Here is a 13,530-nt window from a genome sequence, read left to right as displayed (position 1 = left end):
ATGGATTTATGTGAAAGAGTTATGTTAAAGTTAATTTTTAAATAAGTTAAGGTGTTATAATGAAAGAAAGTTTATGGCTTGAACTTCCGCTGCGACTTTTAGTCAAATACGTATTAGGGTCTTACACCACAAAGGGGGTTTTTCTTATATTTATTGGGTTTCCTCCTGAATTGGTGTATAGGCATTATTGCCTAGTGGAGATGGATATGATCGGGTGGTTCTGCTGGTGGCACGATGATACTCCAGTGGTCCGTCAGTGATCCAAATTTGCCGTTCAAAAAAAAAAAAAAAAAACGCTTTGAAAAGGAGAAATGGAAAAGTTAGGAGGGAATGACTTTTTGAAAAAAGGAGATAAGAAGGTTGAAAAGTCAATAAGTTGTTTTTCAAAAGCAATCCCAAACACCCCTTAAATGAGTGATTTGCTTTTTAATATAACCATAACCATGTACAGGGATGAGCTCGATACCGAAAATCGCCAAATATGGGTACCAGTACCGGTAGCGAAAATGCTCGGTATGCTCGGTATGGTACGTTACCAAATATGAGTAAGGTAAAACTCGGTAAAACACCAATACCGTACCGAATTGAAAGTACCTGTACTGAAAACATCAAACAGTTGGTACTGAATTAGTACCGAAAATAATTCAATACGGGAAATTAGATACCAGTATCCGGTACCAAATGATCATCCCTACCATGTATATATAAAAACATCTTTAGAAGATTTTCTTAAATTAATGTTTGGATATTAGTCATTTTGACAATGAGCTTAAAGTAAACATCAATTCACTTTATTACAAAATAAAATGTTTATAAAGATTCTCTTACCACATTTCTTCGAGTAAGTAGAAGATGTTCAACGTTGAGAGTAGCATTTTCATGAAAAGAAATATTAAAATTTGGTATAAACGCATTTTTCTTTTAGGTGAAATGTTATAGTTATATCATATTAACCATGTGAACATGGATTCATTTATCTAAAAGCATACTAGTTTATGTTGTATTATATATTAATAACAATTTAAATATGTAAATATATAACCTTAGAAACAAAAAAAAAGAAAGCCGCCCTAAAGGGCGAGTTTAGAAGAGTGGTGTCTTTTGCATGCGCACACCTATGATACTTATCACATTAGTAATCTCAACTTTGAAACATGTTTTTGCCATTTCAATTAAACGCCATGTAACCATCTAAATGACAATTAAATGGTCATATAGTCATGTAAACGAAAGAGTGGTGTCCTTTGCATACACACACCTTTGGTATCCGTCACACCAATCATCTCAACTCTGAAACGAGCATTTAGATTTTGGACATTCCAATTAATCCGGGTGTATAGCCATGTAATATCCATTTAAACGGCCACATAACCATATAAACAGTCGTTTAACTATTTTCATCTTTTAAGCAACTGAATAACATCATATCAATAGAGGTGTTATTAGTAACGTAGCCGACGTGTGTGTAATCACACCCTATATATTGTATAGGGTAAAGTTCTTGTACAAATAATCTTAACATACTAAACATACAAATTGAAGGAAAACTCAAAAAGACAAGGTGGCATTTTTGTAATTATCAATAACTATCAAAGTTACTCTACAAATATACCTAAAAAAACCTAACCACTCCCCCACCCCCAAAAAAAACCTAAACCCCCCCCCCACCCCCAAAAACCTAAAAAAACCCTACCCCCCCACCCCCCAAAAACCTAAAAAAACCTAACCCCCCACCCCACCCCCCAAAAACCTAAAAAAAAACCTAACCCCCCCACCCCCAAAAACCTAAAAAAACCTAAACCACCCCCCCCCCACCCAAGCTAAAATGCTAAAAACCTAAAAAAATCTAAAAAAAAAAACACACAAATTATTTTATTTTATTTTTTTAACATTTTTTATTAAAAAATCGCTACTTTTAGTAGCAGCCAAAAAAAAATTTTTTTTTTTTTGCTAACGAAATGTTGCGATTTTTTAATAAAAAATGTTAAAAAAAAATTTGTGTTTTTTTAGGTATTTTTGGTTGTAACTTTGATAGTTGGTGGTAATTACAAAAATGCCACCTTGTCTTTTTGGGTTTTCCTTCAATTTGTATGTTTAGTATGTTAAGATTATTTGTATTTGATCTTTTGCCATATTGTATAGAGTTAAGTTCCTGTAAAAATAAAGTTATCGTACGAAACGTACGAAGTGAAAGAAAGTCAAAAAAGTGGCGGTGGCATTTTGGTAATTATCAGCAACTTCAAAATTACTCTAGTAGAGTAATTTTGAACTTCTGTAGGGTAATTTTGTAAAAGTTCAAGTAGAGTAATTTTGGTCGTGTAGGGTAATTATCAAAATTGTAGGGTAATTATCAAAATTACACTAAACACCCCCCACCCCCCAAAAACCTAAACCCCCCCCCCCCAAAAACCTAAAAAAACCTAAACCATTGTAAAAGTTCAAGTAGAGTAATTTTGGTCGTGTAGGGTAATTATCAAAATTGTAGGGTAATTATCAAAATTACACTAACCCCCCCCCCCCCCCCCAAAAAAAAAAAAAAACCTAAAAAAACCTAACCCCCCCCACCCCCCAAAAACCTAAAAAAACCTAACCCCCCCCCACCCCCGAAAACCTAAAAAAACCTAACCCCCCCCCACCCCCAAAAACCTAAAAAAAACCTACCCCCCAACCCCAAAAACCTAAAAAAACCTAACCCCCCCCCCCAAACCCAAACTAAAAGCTAAAAACTAAACCATAAAGCTAAACCCCATAACTAAATGCTAACAAAATTACTCTACAAGACATTTCCCAAAATTACCCTACAGAAGTCAAAATTACTCTACTAGAGTAATTTGATAATTACCCTACATTTCTCAAAATTACTCTACAAATGCTCAAAATTACCCTATTGATGCTCAAAATTACCCTACAGATGCTCAAAATTACCCTACTAGAGTAATTTTGAAGTTTTTGATAATTACCAGATTGCCACCGTCACTTTTTGCTTTTCCCCAGTACAGTACTTTTGAAATTGCTGATAATTACCATATTGCCACCGCCACTTTTTGACTTTTCTTTCAATTCGTACAGTTCGTACGTTTATTTTATTTTTATTTGATCCTTTACCATATTGTATAACCTTTATTTTATTTTAAATATTTATAATCATAAACTCAATCTAGACATTGATTTATGTGCCACCAAACCATACAATCTTGTTACACAAACATCCAAACATTGACCCAATTTGTTAGGCCTACAAACCAACAAAACACAACTGTAGACTGATGTGATCCAATCCAATATTTATTTCAAGCAACCCTCTACAACAAACTGAGAAGGTGTTTGGCTCTTGGCAGTCAGAAAAGATGAAAAAAACCCTCTCCAAGTGGGAAATTAGTGGGCCCAAATCCCCTTTATATGAATGGTTTTTAACAAATTCACCTATTTTCATGAATCCCACACACACTTTTCAGTGTTGACCTCCCTTTTCCGTATCCCCCTCCCCGCCATTTCATACTCTTTTTTACTCTTTCTTTCACTCTATTCTGTTTCTAACAAGTAACAACCATCCAATCTTTTGATTCTTTTCAAAAACTTTGTTAAAAACCCACCAATTTCATACCTTTTTTTATTGCAATCTGAGTCTTTGCCCTCTTTTTGGTGCTGAATTCTTTGGGTTTCGTCAAAAAAGGTACGTTCAAGATTTGTTTTCTTGATTAAAGTTTTGATTTTTATTGTGTTTCTTGATGAAAGTTTTGATTTTTTTTGTGTTTTGTTTGATGGGTGTTTGTAAAAATATGTTTTTTGATTTGGGGTTTCTTGTTTTGTGATGGGTTTGGATGATTGGATCAAACCCTTTTAGATCTCACTGTTCTTGAGGCTTTAATTAGTTGGGGATTGGGTGATTGTAGTGTTTTTTGTTGATAAATGCTTATTTGTATCATTCATTTTGATGTGATCTGTTTGTGAGTGTTGAATCTGTTTAGGGTGTCAGATCTTGTGATTGTAGTGTCTTTTTTTTTTTTTTTTTTTTTTTTTTTTTTAATTTGGTATTTATTGGGCTTCTGATTGCTGCATTATGTTATTGATTATATTAGTTTTGACTTGTACCTAGGCTCTTTTTTATTGATTTATGATTTATGATTTAATAAACCTATTTGGCTTTCACAACTATTGACCCTTTCATATTTATGATATTTGTAAATGTGTAAATATATATTTTTTTCAATTGGTAAGTATTTGTTTGCTGATGGCTGCATTGTTATTAGATTACTACATTCAATTTGAGGCTTCTGAGTTTCATAATCTAACAAAAATACAACCAAGTTGCTTTGTGGCAAAAGTTCAGTCTGAATCACATAGTTTTCCCAAATATCGTTACGATATCGATTTTCGTCTTGGAACTTGTTTACTTATGCTTTTTGGTAATTAAAGGGTGTTCTAGATACTTCTATCTATATGCAGCAGGTTAAGTCATTGCTGTAGGTTTTGTTATGAAATTACAAATCTTTAGGTCTTTAGCTTTTTTATGCTAAAGAAGCTAATTGTTTTTTCTTTCTTTTTGAATTTTCAGATTGAAATGATGCATGAAAACTCAATTCTTGATCCTGGTGAAGAACTGGAAGTGAGTTTTGGCTACAAATGTAACACAACCGACGGATACGATATCCCTTCGGGGAAAAAAATCGTACGAAAAAATAGTTCATTTTCTTGCCTCTCAGGGGCTGCCATAAGCGCTAATGCAACATTAGCCAACACTAATATTTGCAATGGTTTAATTAGCTCTGAAATTCTTCCATCATTAGACTCTCCAAAATCATTTAGAAGAATACCATCTTCACCGTCATTCACAAAACTAGATTTGTTATCATCTTCTTTCCCAAGTAGCATGTCGAATTTAAGCTGCAGCCCATCAACCCCTGAAAATCTCGAGTTTGATTCCTTTTTATCAAAACCCTTAAGTGCACCGTCAAGAAATGAAGATTTTCTTAACGCGATCGAAGTACAAGTGGCGGGCGGTGCCGCTGGCGAAGATAGAGTCCAGGCGGTTTGTTCTGAGGAAAACGGTTGGCTTTTTTGTGCGATTTACGATGGATTTAATGGACGTGACGCAGCTGATTTTCTAGCGGGCACGTTTTACGAAACAATTAGGTGTAATCTGAATTCATTAGACATTGAATTTGATTATTTTGTTGATGATGGCAACACTATGAGGCCTAAAAACCGAGTTCTCGATAGCTTACAACGTGCTCTTAATCAAGCGGAAAACGATTTTTTATACATGGTTGAGCAAGAAATGGAGGATAGGCCTGATATAGTTTCGGTGGGCTCTTGTGTTCTTGTTGGGCTTATTCAAGGGAAGGAATTGTATATAATGAATTTAGGTGATAGTAGGGCAGTTTTAGCAACTGATGATGACGAAAAAAAGATTGATGAATTTAAGGGATTGAAAGCAGTGCAGTTAACGGATAGCCATACGGTTGATAATGAAGTGGAAAGAAACCAAATTCTTAGTGAACATCCTGATGATCCTAAGACAATTGTGCATGGAAGAGTCAAAGGGAAATTGAAGGTTACTCGGGCTTTTGGCGTTGGTTATTTAAAAAAGGTAAAAATATATATTTTCTTAATGCAAATGGTCTTAGAGGGAGTTTGGATTTGTGTTTGGGTACTGATTATCTGACTGTAGCGACTTGAAATTGTAATGATCAGTTTTTAGTGTTTGCATGATCAAATTCTTATATTGATTATGCAGTTACTTAGGGGTCAACTAATTAATTTTTTTATGTTTGGATAAATATATTTTACTTTTGGTTATCTAATTTTTTAGTGTAATATTTGCTGGTCATTACAACTTTAAACAATAGAAGAATCCAAACTACTAATTTCTAAAAATCTACATTTGAATATCTATTCGGATTATTGAATATCACATAACCACTCCTAAACACACATCCAGACATCCATGTATTCGGTCTTTAATTCATACGTTTTTTTATTAATTATTATTTTATGCAGAAAGTTTTGAATGATGCTTTGATGGGTATTCTCCGTGTTCGTAATCTTTTAAGTCCTCCATACGTTTCTGTACAACCATCGCTGTATATGCATGAAATCTCAAGCTCTGATCATTTTGTAATACTCGGGAGTGATGGTTTATTTGATTTCTTCACAAATGATGAGGCTGTGAAACTTGTTCATTCCTACATATCGACAAAACCGTTTGGAGATCCGGCAAAATATCTGTTGGAGCAACTTGTACTTAAAGCCGCTTGTTCTGCAGGTAAATTCATAAGTTTCTTTATATAAACTGATTTTTTTTTTCAATTATGAAAGACATTTAAAGATGAACAAGCAAGTTAATTTAATAATAGGCTTGAAGACATGAAAAGTTTTTTTTTTTTTTTTACTTTTGACCACAAATTACCAAAAGACAAATATATATTGTTGGGATTTTAAAAGTTTTGTGGGTTGTGTTACTTTTTTCTTATACAATAATGAAAGATTGCAAGTCTTGCAGGTTTTAGTACCGAAGAGTTGATGAGTGTCCCTGCTGGCCGGAGAAGAAAATATCATGATGATGTAACCGTTATTGTTATAATCCTAGGTACAAATAAACGCACTTCAAAGGCTTCAACTTGCATATAGTTTGTTCCCATTATTGTTTTAGGTGGTAGCTAGTTGCGTACAGTTTTGCATTTGACAATATTATTTTGTATTGTCTAGTCCTTTATTGTTTCTTTATGGATATTGATACATTAGAAATATTTGGTTATATGAATCTCTCTTTTTCAATTATATATGATCCCTTCATTCTTAAAAAGACTTTGTATTTGACTTTTTAATGGTCTTAATGAAGCATATGTTAAAGTTATGAGAACTTTAGATACAAAGAACAAACTTTCTTTGCTTTGGCTGGTGATTGAGCTCTACGAATATATTCTTTTTTATTTTATCCGATTGTTTGTGTGATCTTATGTATGCAAAGCATAGATTCTTGAGGATCATGTTCTTTCTTCTTTTTGTGTGTGCAAAAGCAACCATTCTTTCTCAATGAAATATCAGGGAGAACACCTGCCCTTTTAGGTATACCATCATGACGAACTAGACCCGTTGGTTAATTGCAATTGATTTAAAGTAGAGGTGGGGCAAAATGGACGAGTAACTTGTTTCTAAAAAACAAGCACTATAAATATAAGATACGTGATATGGAAATCAATTCGAGTCCTATTACAGGTCTCTTATAGAGTTTTACAGATATTAATGTTTGTATTTTCTTTTCATCAGGGAACTGGAGGCATTATGTATTGACTTGTGATTGTCTTATTATCACCATTTTGCATATCTTCAACGGATAAAAATTACGAGGCACAAATCAAAACTAAAACTAGAATCTAAGGTGGTTAACTTGGGATACGTAACCAGACCAGTTATCAAACTTGTCTTCTTAGTTTATTTGTTAGTTTCATTTTTTTCCAATGACATGACAAAAAGTGACCGTCAACACTGTCACGTGAGCACGATGTCACGGAGTAATTCTTTTGACTCACATGCGGCCTTAGATGTACGATCTAACTAAGCCAAACTGTTGTATTTGGTTGTGTTGTGCAGTAGAAGTCTTTGAACGGAAAGTTGGTTTACAAGATGCAAGGGTAATTCTTGTATTTACTTGTACGGCTGCAAATGAATCGAACGAACACAAACAGAACAAGGCCATGTTCGTGTCCGTTCGTTAAGAAAATAAATGTGTTCACCTACTGTTCATTAACAATAAGCGAACGAGAATTTTTATTTGTGTTCGATCATTAAGAAAAAGAACGTGTTCGTATTCGTCTGTGTTTGCTCGTTAATTTTAGGTAATGAACAAAAAACGAGCATACCAAACGTTCATGAGCACAAATGAAGTCAAATGAACAGAAACAAACGTTCATGAACAAAAAGGAGCATATATTAAATATACAATACACTATAATTTATTAAGTGTTTTGTTAGTGAGAAATTTGAAGTATTAAATATAAAATAAAAATTTTAAACCCTAACAAACTACCGAACATAAACGAACATGTTACCGAAGGTTCATGAACATAAATGAACGAATGCAACATCTATTAATGTTTGTTCATTTAACTAAACGAACAAAATTCTTGTTCGTGTTCGTTCATTTGTTAAACGAACGAACACAAACGAACTTCCCGCCGAACAGTTCACGAACTGTTTGCTGAATGTTTGATTCGTTTGCAGCCCTGTTTACTTGTTCACAAGTATACAAGAAAAGCCACTTTATATAGATTAAGGAAGGTCTACAATGCTTTTGTGCTTATTAACTTGGGTAACTCAAATGGGACCCTTTTTTTTGAACGGTCAACAAACTCAATCCCGAGCACTCTCGGGGCACCCACTGGACAAACGGAGTACTCCGAGAGTAACTCGAGTCCACCACCAATTCCGGGGAAAACCCGGTAACCCACCCGCCCGTAGGCACGACAGTGAAATTACCGGCAAAACTCGTTTGGCTCAAGGATCCAACCCAGGTTTCCCTGGGTCTCCTATCATTGCCCACCAGTGCCTCACTCTGCACCAAGTGGGAGTCGAACCTGCATCTCTCAAAAGAAATGCAAGCCCTCCACCACTTGATCTAGAGATCATTGGCTCAAATGGGACCTTAATACCTATATATACTAGTTGGATCTGATCTAGAAGGGTCCTAATCTAAAGCATTCTATACATAATCTCTTTTGTCTTGATTTCTAGAAAGTTCTTCCAAAATATCCAGCATTGTGTGGCATATTTGGGGTTGTTCTGGAGCCCTCTTTTAGCATCATTACTGGACCATCTTTCTATCATGTTCCTTGGAAATATCTTGTCTTTTTAAGGTTGTTCGAGGCTGGTCTAGAAAGATCTAACTTGCCATGTTTAGACCAGATTTTATAGAGTGTTTTGGAGAGTTCTAGTAGCATGTCGCTGGTCCAAATATTCTCGAAGTGTCCTGGGATGATCGTTGATGCTTCTAAATTAGCCGGGAAATAACTAGAAATATCTTGAACACGAGTAACGTGGCCTGGATTTAGGCAGGGCGTTACAATGAGCACTCACTCACTTTTTTTCACTTTTGTTTGTAATGGATTCATCATCCACTATTAATTAGGGGACTAGGGGTGGTCCGTGATGACACCCTCATCACGCGTGAAACATCAGAAGCACACCGCCGCCGCCACCTCCATAACGCGTGAAAAGATTAACGCGTTGATAATATCACGTGTTGAAACTTTTGAAATTTGAACGTTGTTTATGTTTTTTGACCGTTATTCAACGGTAATATACTAAAAAAAAACCCCTTTAAACCTTTTATATATACTTCTCCAATTTAAACCATTTCACCCACACCAAAACACAAACACATTTCAAACAATCTACATTTTTCGCAAATGGAGTTTCCTACGGATTCGACGTTTCCGATGGATAGCGATAGCGATAGCGATACCGAGTCGTCTTCCGACAATGAGACGCTAAAATATTTTGTGTCGGTGTATAATGAACTTGATACTAGTTCGTCCCGCCCAAAGAAGAAGATGGTAGATCGTGATCGTATACGTGCCAACGAAGTGTTAATGAACGATTAATTTGTGGAGAATCCGCTCTACAATGCCGAAACTTTTAGAGATCGGTTTCGTTTACCAAAAGAATTATTTTTAAAGATTGTTGGAGACATCGAAGCAAGTGAGGAATGGTTTCAAGAAGGTTATGATGCGAGGGGCAAACCAAGTTTCACGGCGATACAAAAATGCACGTCCGCCATTCGCCAACTAGCGACAGGTAACCCTCCCGCTCAATATGATGAATACCTAGCTATGGCGTCCAGAACTTCCCGTGAATGTCTGCAATTTTTTTGCAACGCGGTCATTAAGTTGTATGGTAAAGAATTTTTACGTAAACCGACGAGCCACGACATTTCACGTATTTACGCCTCACATGAGGCTAGATGGCATTTTCCAGGGATGCTTGGTAGCATCGATTGTACACATATCGAGTGGAAAAATTGTCTAAGAGAGTTGCGAGGGGCGTATGTTAGGGGTGACATCAAAAGACCAACTATCATACTAGAAGCGGTGGCGTCGAATGATTGATGGACTTGGCATTCGTATTTCGGTGTTCCAGGTTCAAACAACGAGATCAATGTGTTTCACACGTCGCCGTTGTTTCAAACCGTAACAGATGGTACTGCATTCTTCTCTCCATTCTATGTTAACGGACGATATTATAGACGAGGCTTCTTTCTTGTGGATGGTATCTACCCATCATGGTCTGTTTTTGTGAAAGCTCCTTCATTTCATGTCAAGGCTAAAGAAATCGTGTTCAAAAAATTGCAAGAATTGGCAAGAAAAGATGTTGAGAGGGCTTTTGGTGTTTTAAAGGGTAGATGGAGTATACTACACCGACCGGTTCGTGCGATGAACAAGAAAGCCATCATAGCATAGTATATGCATGTATCATATTGCACAATATGATAATCAAAGAAGACGGGCGTGCAATATCTCCGGATTGGGTGCCGGATCCTCCTACACAAGTTCAAGTTCCACAAAATATCCAACAAGACTTGCGTGATGAAAAACTCACTTTCGGTTGAGATACGATTTAATCGAACTAGTAGGTTCTTTAGGTTTGGAGTTTCATGAGTCGGACGAGGAGTAGAGTTTTTTTAGTATTTTTTTTAAATTGTAGCCTAAAATATTTCTAGTATGTTAAATTGAACTAGTATGTTTTAATTTTAATGAAATTTATAATTTTAGTGTTTTATTGTTAATTTCTAATTTTAAAATAAAAATTAAAAAAATTTGCGAGTGATGGAATTCCATCATTAGTGATGACCACCGCCACTACAAAATGCTTGTGAGTGATATAATAGTGGCTGATGACATGGCAGGAGTTGATTGGATGCTTGTGAGTGATGGAATTCTATCACTAGTTCCCAGGTAAGAGTGTCTGCTCCGATAATGCGGATTTCTATGAACACTCTAGCCTTAGACAGAAAACTCGGGGTACAGGCACCCACCCTTCCAGATTGCATGTGTTCACATTATTAAAACCCAAGATTTCGATGAAAAACGTTTGAGAAAAACATTTGAGAAATCTTTTGAGATAAAAAATGTTTGCGAAATATTTTGATAAAAACATTTAAGAAAACATTTTGAAAAAATATTTCAATGAAAATGTTTTGAGAAAACATTTTGAGGGATACCCTAAGGCATGAAGCCTAAGGTTCAGGATAAATCATCTAAGGTTAGATGATTCGTAAATCATAGAGCAGTTGTGGCACGACTAAGGATGGGGATTAGGAAAGAGTTCCTAAGTCTACTCACGTTTGGGTCCTAGGAAGGTTATAGACTAGGTTCAGGGCATGCTAATAACCTAATTCCCTATAACCAGTGCTCTGATACCAATCTGTAACACCCCAATCGCGTAATATAACAACACGCGGCGGAAATATCGGGGAGTCACGTTACAAATTGCTCACAACTACTGGTACTAAATTGTTTCAATATCATTAACATCGTTTTACAAACAAGGAATACATGTAATTGTTCTTTTGTTTTAGAAGTCTAAGGCCCGAATGCAGTCCTATGCGTTGCATGCTTGAAACAGTCGAAAACCTGAAACATATGTGAAAAACAGTCATCATAAAATGCCGGCGAATACATAGGTTTTATTAGCCAAGTAAATGGCAAGAACATTTGGTATTGCAATACTTTAACGGCTACGAGAGCTGTCAATCGAAAATAAATCTTGAAGCCAAAAAATGGCAAAAATTTAGTATTGCAATACATAATCTTAATTGTGAAAACTCATGACAAAATAGGTTTGTATATGGCAATATGATTATTACTAAGTCATTTTTATGCCTTACATCGTAATCTTGTTTAAACCATCGTAAAAACTTGTCAATATGTTATTAGAAATCCAATCGAGGATTAATAATAACTGTTTTGAAATAAATCAAAACTTCTGTAAGTATTATATAAATCAAATCAATGAGTCATGATAATACTTCAGATATCTCTCTAAGAATTCTAACATATAGAGATATGGAAGATTCTACAAAAATTTGGATAATTGAACATTGAAACAATCATACACAAAATCCTAAATCGTCAACTTGTACCAACTCGTAAACACGCATTAAAGCACACAATTAATCCAATCAAGGATTCCAATATCAGTACTTTAAACATCCTACAAGAATCAACCTATGAAGATAGATAGATGCTCTAAGGATTCGGTTTCTATTACATTGTCTACTCACATACGCATTAAAGCACACAATGAATCCAATCAAGGACTGCAATATTAGTACTCTAAACATCCTACAAGAATCAATCCATGAAGATAGATAGATGCTATAAGGATTCAGTTTCTGTTACATTGAATCTAAACAATCCTAAATCCTAATGGTGATTCGGGATAACGCCACGAAAGGTAATACAATAAGCACACTTATATATAGGAAGTACCAGCGGCGTATCCACCATGTGCTTATTGTATTATCTAGTTTCGTTATCTGAATCACCAACCATCTACACAAAACCAACCATCGAGTTGTAAAGCACTTCTTAAAAACCTTACTATGAAGATAGGAAGATCTAAGACTGCACTTCAAATATCCTATATGGATCTAACTATGAAGATAGGCAGATCACCTAAGGATTCAGATAAACATCGCATTTGCATAATTGGAATAATACACATAAAAGCACATAGTGAACACATATATGCCATACATTTTGAAAACAAATCGATCACACATATGAATCACCCCAAAACATTTGAAAACGGTAAAAGAGGGGAACTATGTACTTGCCTGGGATTGTGTATAGTTCCGGTTCAAAGGGTATAACAAAGCTCAAAAGAGCAAGAGTTCAAGTGTTGAAGCGGTTCCTAGGGTAACGGATACTATGTTAGGGAATCGACACCTAAATCGGAAGATCGGGTAGAATGAGGTCTTGTAAACCAAATGAGTGTTGGAACTCATGTGATAGGGTTTAACAAAGCCTACATTCTAAATCGGAACCTATCCTAAGTGCTTACGACCCTTTATGACCCGTTAAGGTAGCTTACGCCACTTTAACGCGTCGTTCGCGCAAAAGCGCGTTCGAGACGCCTAACTAGTCCTATGACAAGTATTATATGCCTTAACATATCTAATTATGTTATATAATTAGTTTAGATGTGAAAATATTGGTTACATATGCTTAAAATGAAATTATGCGCAAAAAAGGCATTTTGGTCATTTTCCTAAGGCATATAAACTACCTATCATACGACTAACTAAACGAGGTGACCATAAGGTATAACCTCGGAAGGTTATTCCCTATACAACTATGGTTACAATACATGTTTGGTCGAATCCTAACGATCAACCAAACGGGTCGGGTTCGAAAGTCTAAGCGGTTGTTTAGACCGCTTATCTTACGACCCTATATAAGCACTAAACTAAAAGTGACGAGTTAAACATGTTAAAACATGTTTAACGAAGTTAGAAAATAAGTTTGATAT

General features: G+C 35.4%; 1 protein-coding gene across 2 annotated transcripts; it reads left to right on the top strand.

The window, feature by feature from the left end:
• The first annotated feature begins 3,324 nt into the window (after nucleotides 1–3,324).
• On the top strand, nucleotides 3,325–6,782 carry LOC110930013 (probable protein phosphatase 2C 40). Of its 2 annotated transcripts, none has more exons than XM_022173220.2 (4): nucleotides 3,325–3,670; nucleotides 4,554–5,590; nucleotides 6,001–6,265; nucleotides 6,503–6,782. In XM_022173220.2, the coding sequence occupies exons 2-4, from the start codon at nucleotides 4,562–4,564 to the stop codon at nucleotides 6,628–6,630; spliced, it is 1,422 nt and encodes a 473-aa protein (XP_022028912.1). In that variant the 5' UTR covers nucleotides 3,325–3,670; nucleotides 4,554–4,561; the 3' UTR covers nucleotides 6,631–6,782. The 2 variants fall into 2 exon arrangements, with proteins under 2 accessions (XP_022028912.1, XP_022028911.1); XM_022173219.2 differs by having other exon boundaries at nucleotides 3,325–3,673; nucleotides 4,556–5,590.
• The last annotated feature ends 6,748 nt before the right edge of the window (nucleotides 6,783–13,530 follow it).

This window comes from Helianthus annuus, chromosome 3, assembly GCF_002127325.2.
Source record: "Helianthus annuus cultivar XRQ/B chromosome 3, HanXRQr2.0-SUNRISE, whole genome shotgun sequence".
NCBI lineage: Eukaryota > Viridiplantae > Streptophyta > Magnoliopsida > Asterales > Asteraceae > Helianthus > Helianthus annuus.
Note: the sequence above shows the minus strand (reverse complement) of the source record. Positions and strands in the feature narration are given on the sequence as shown.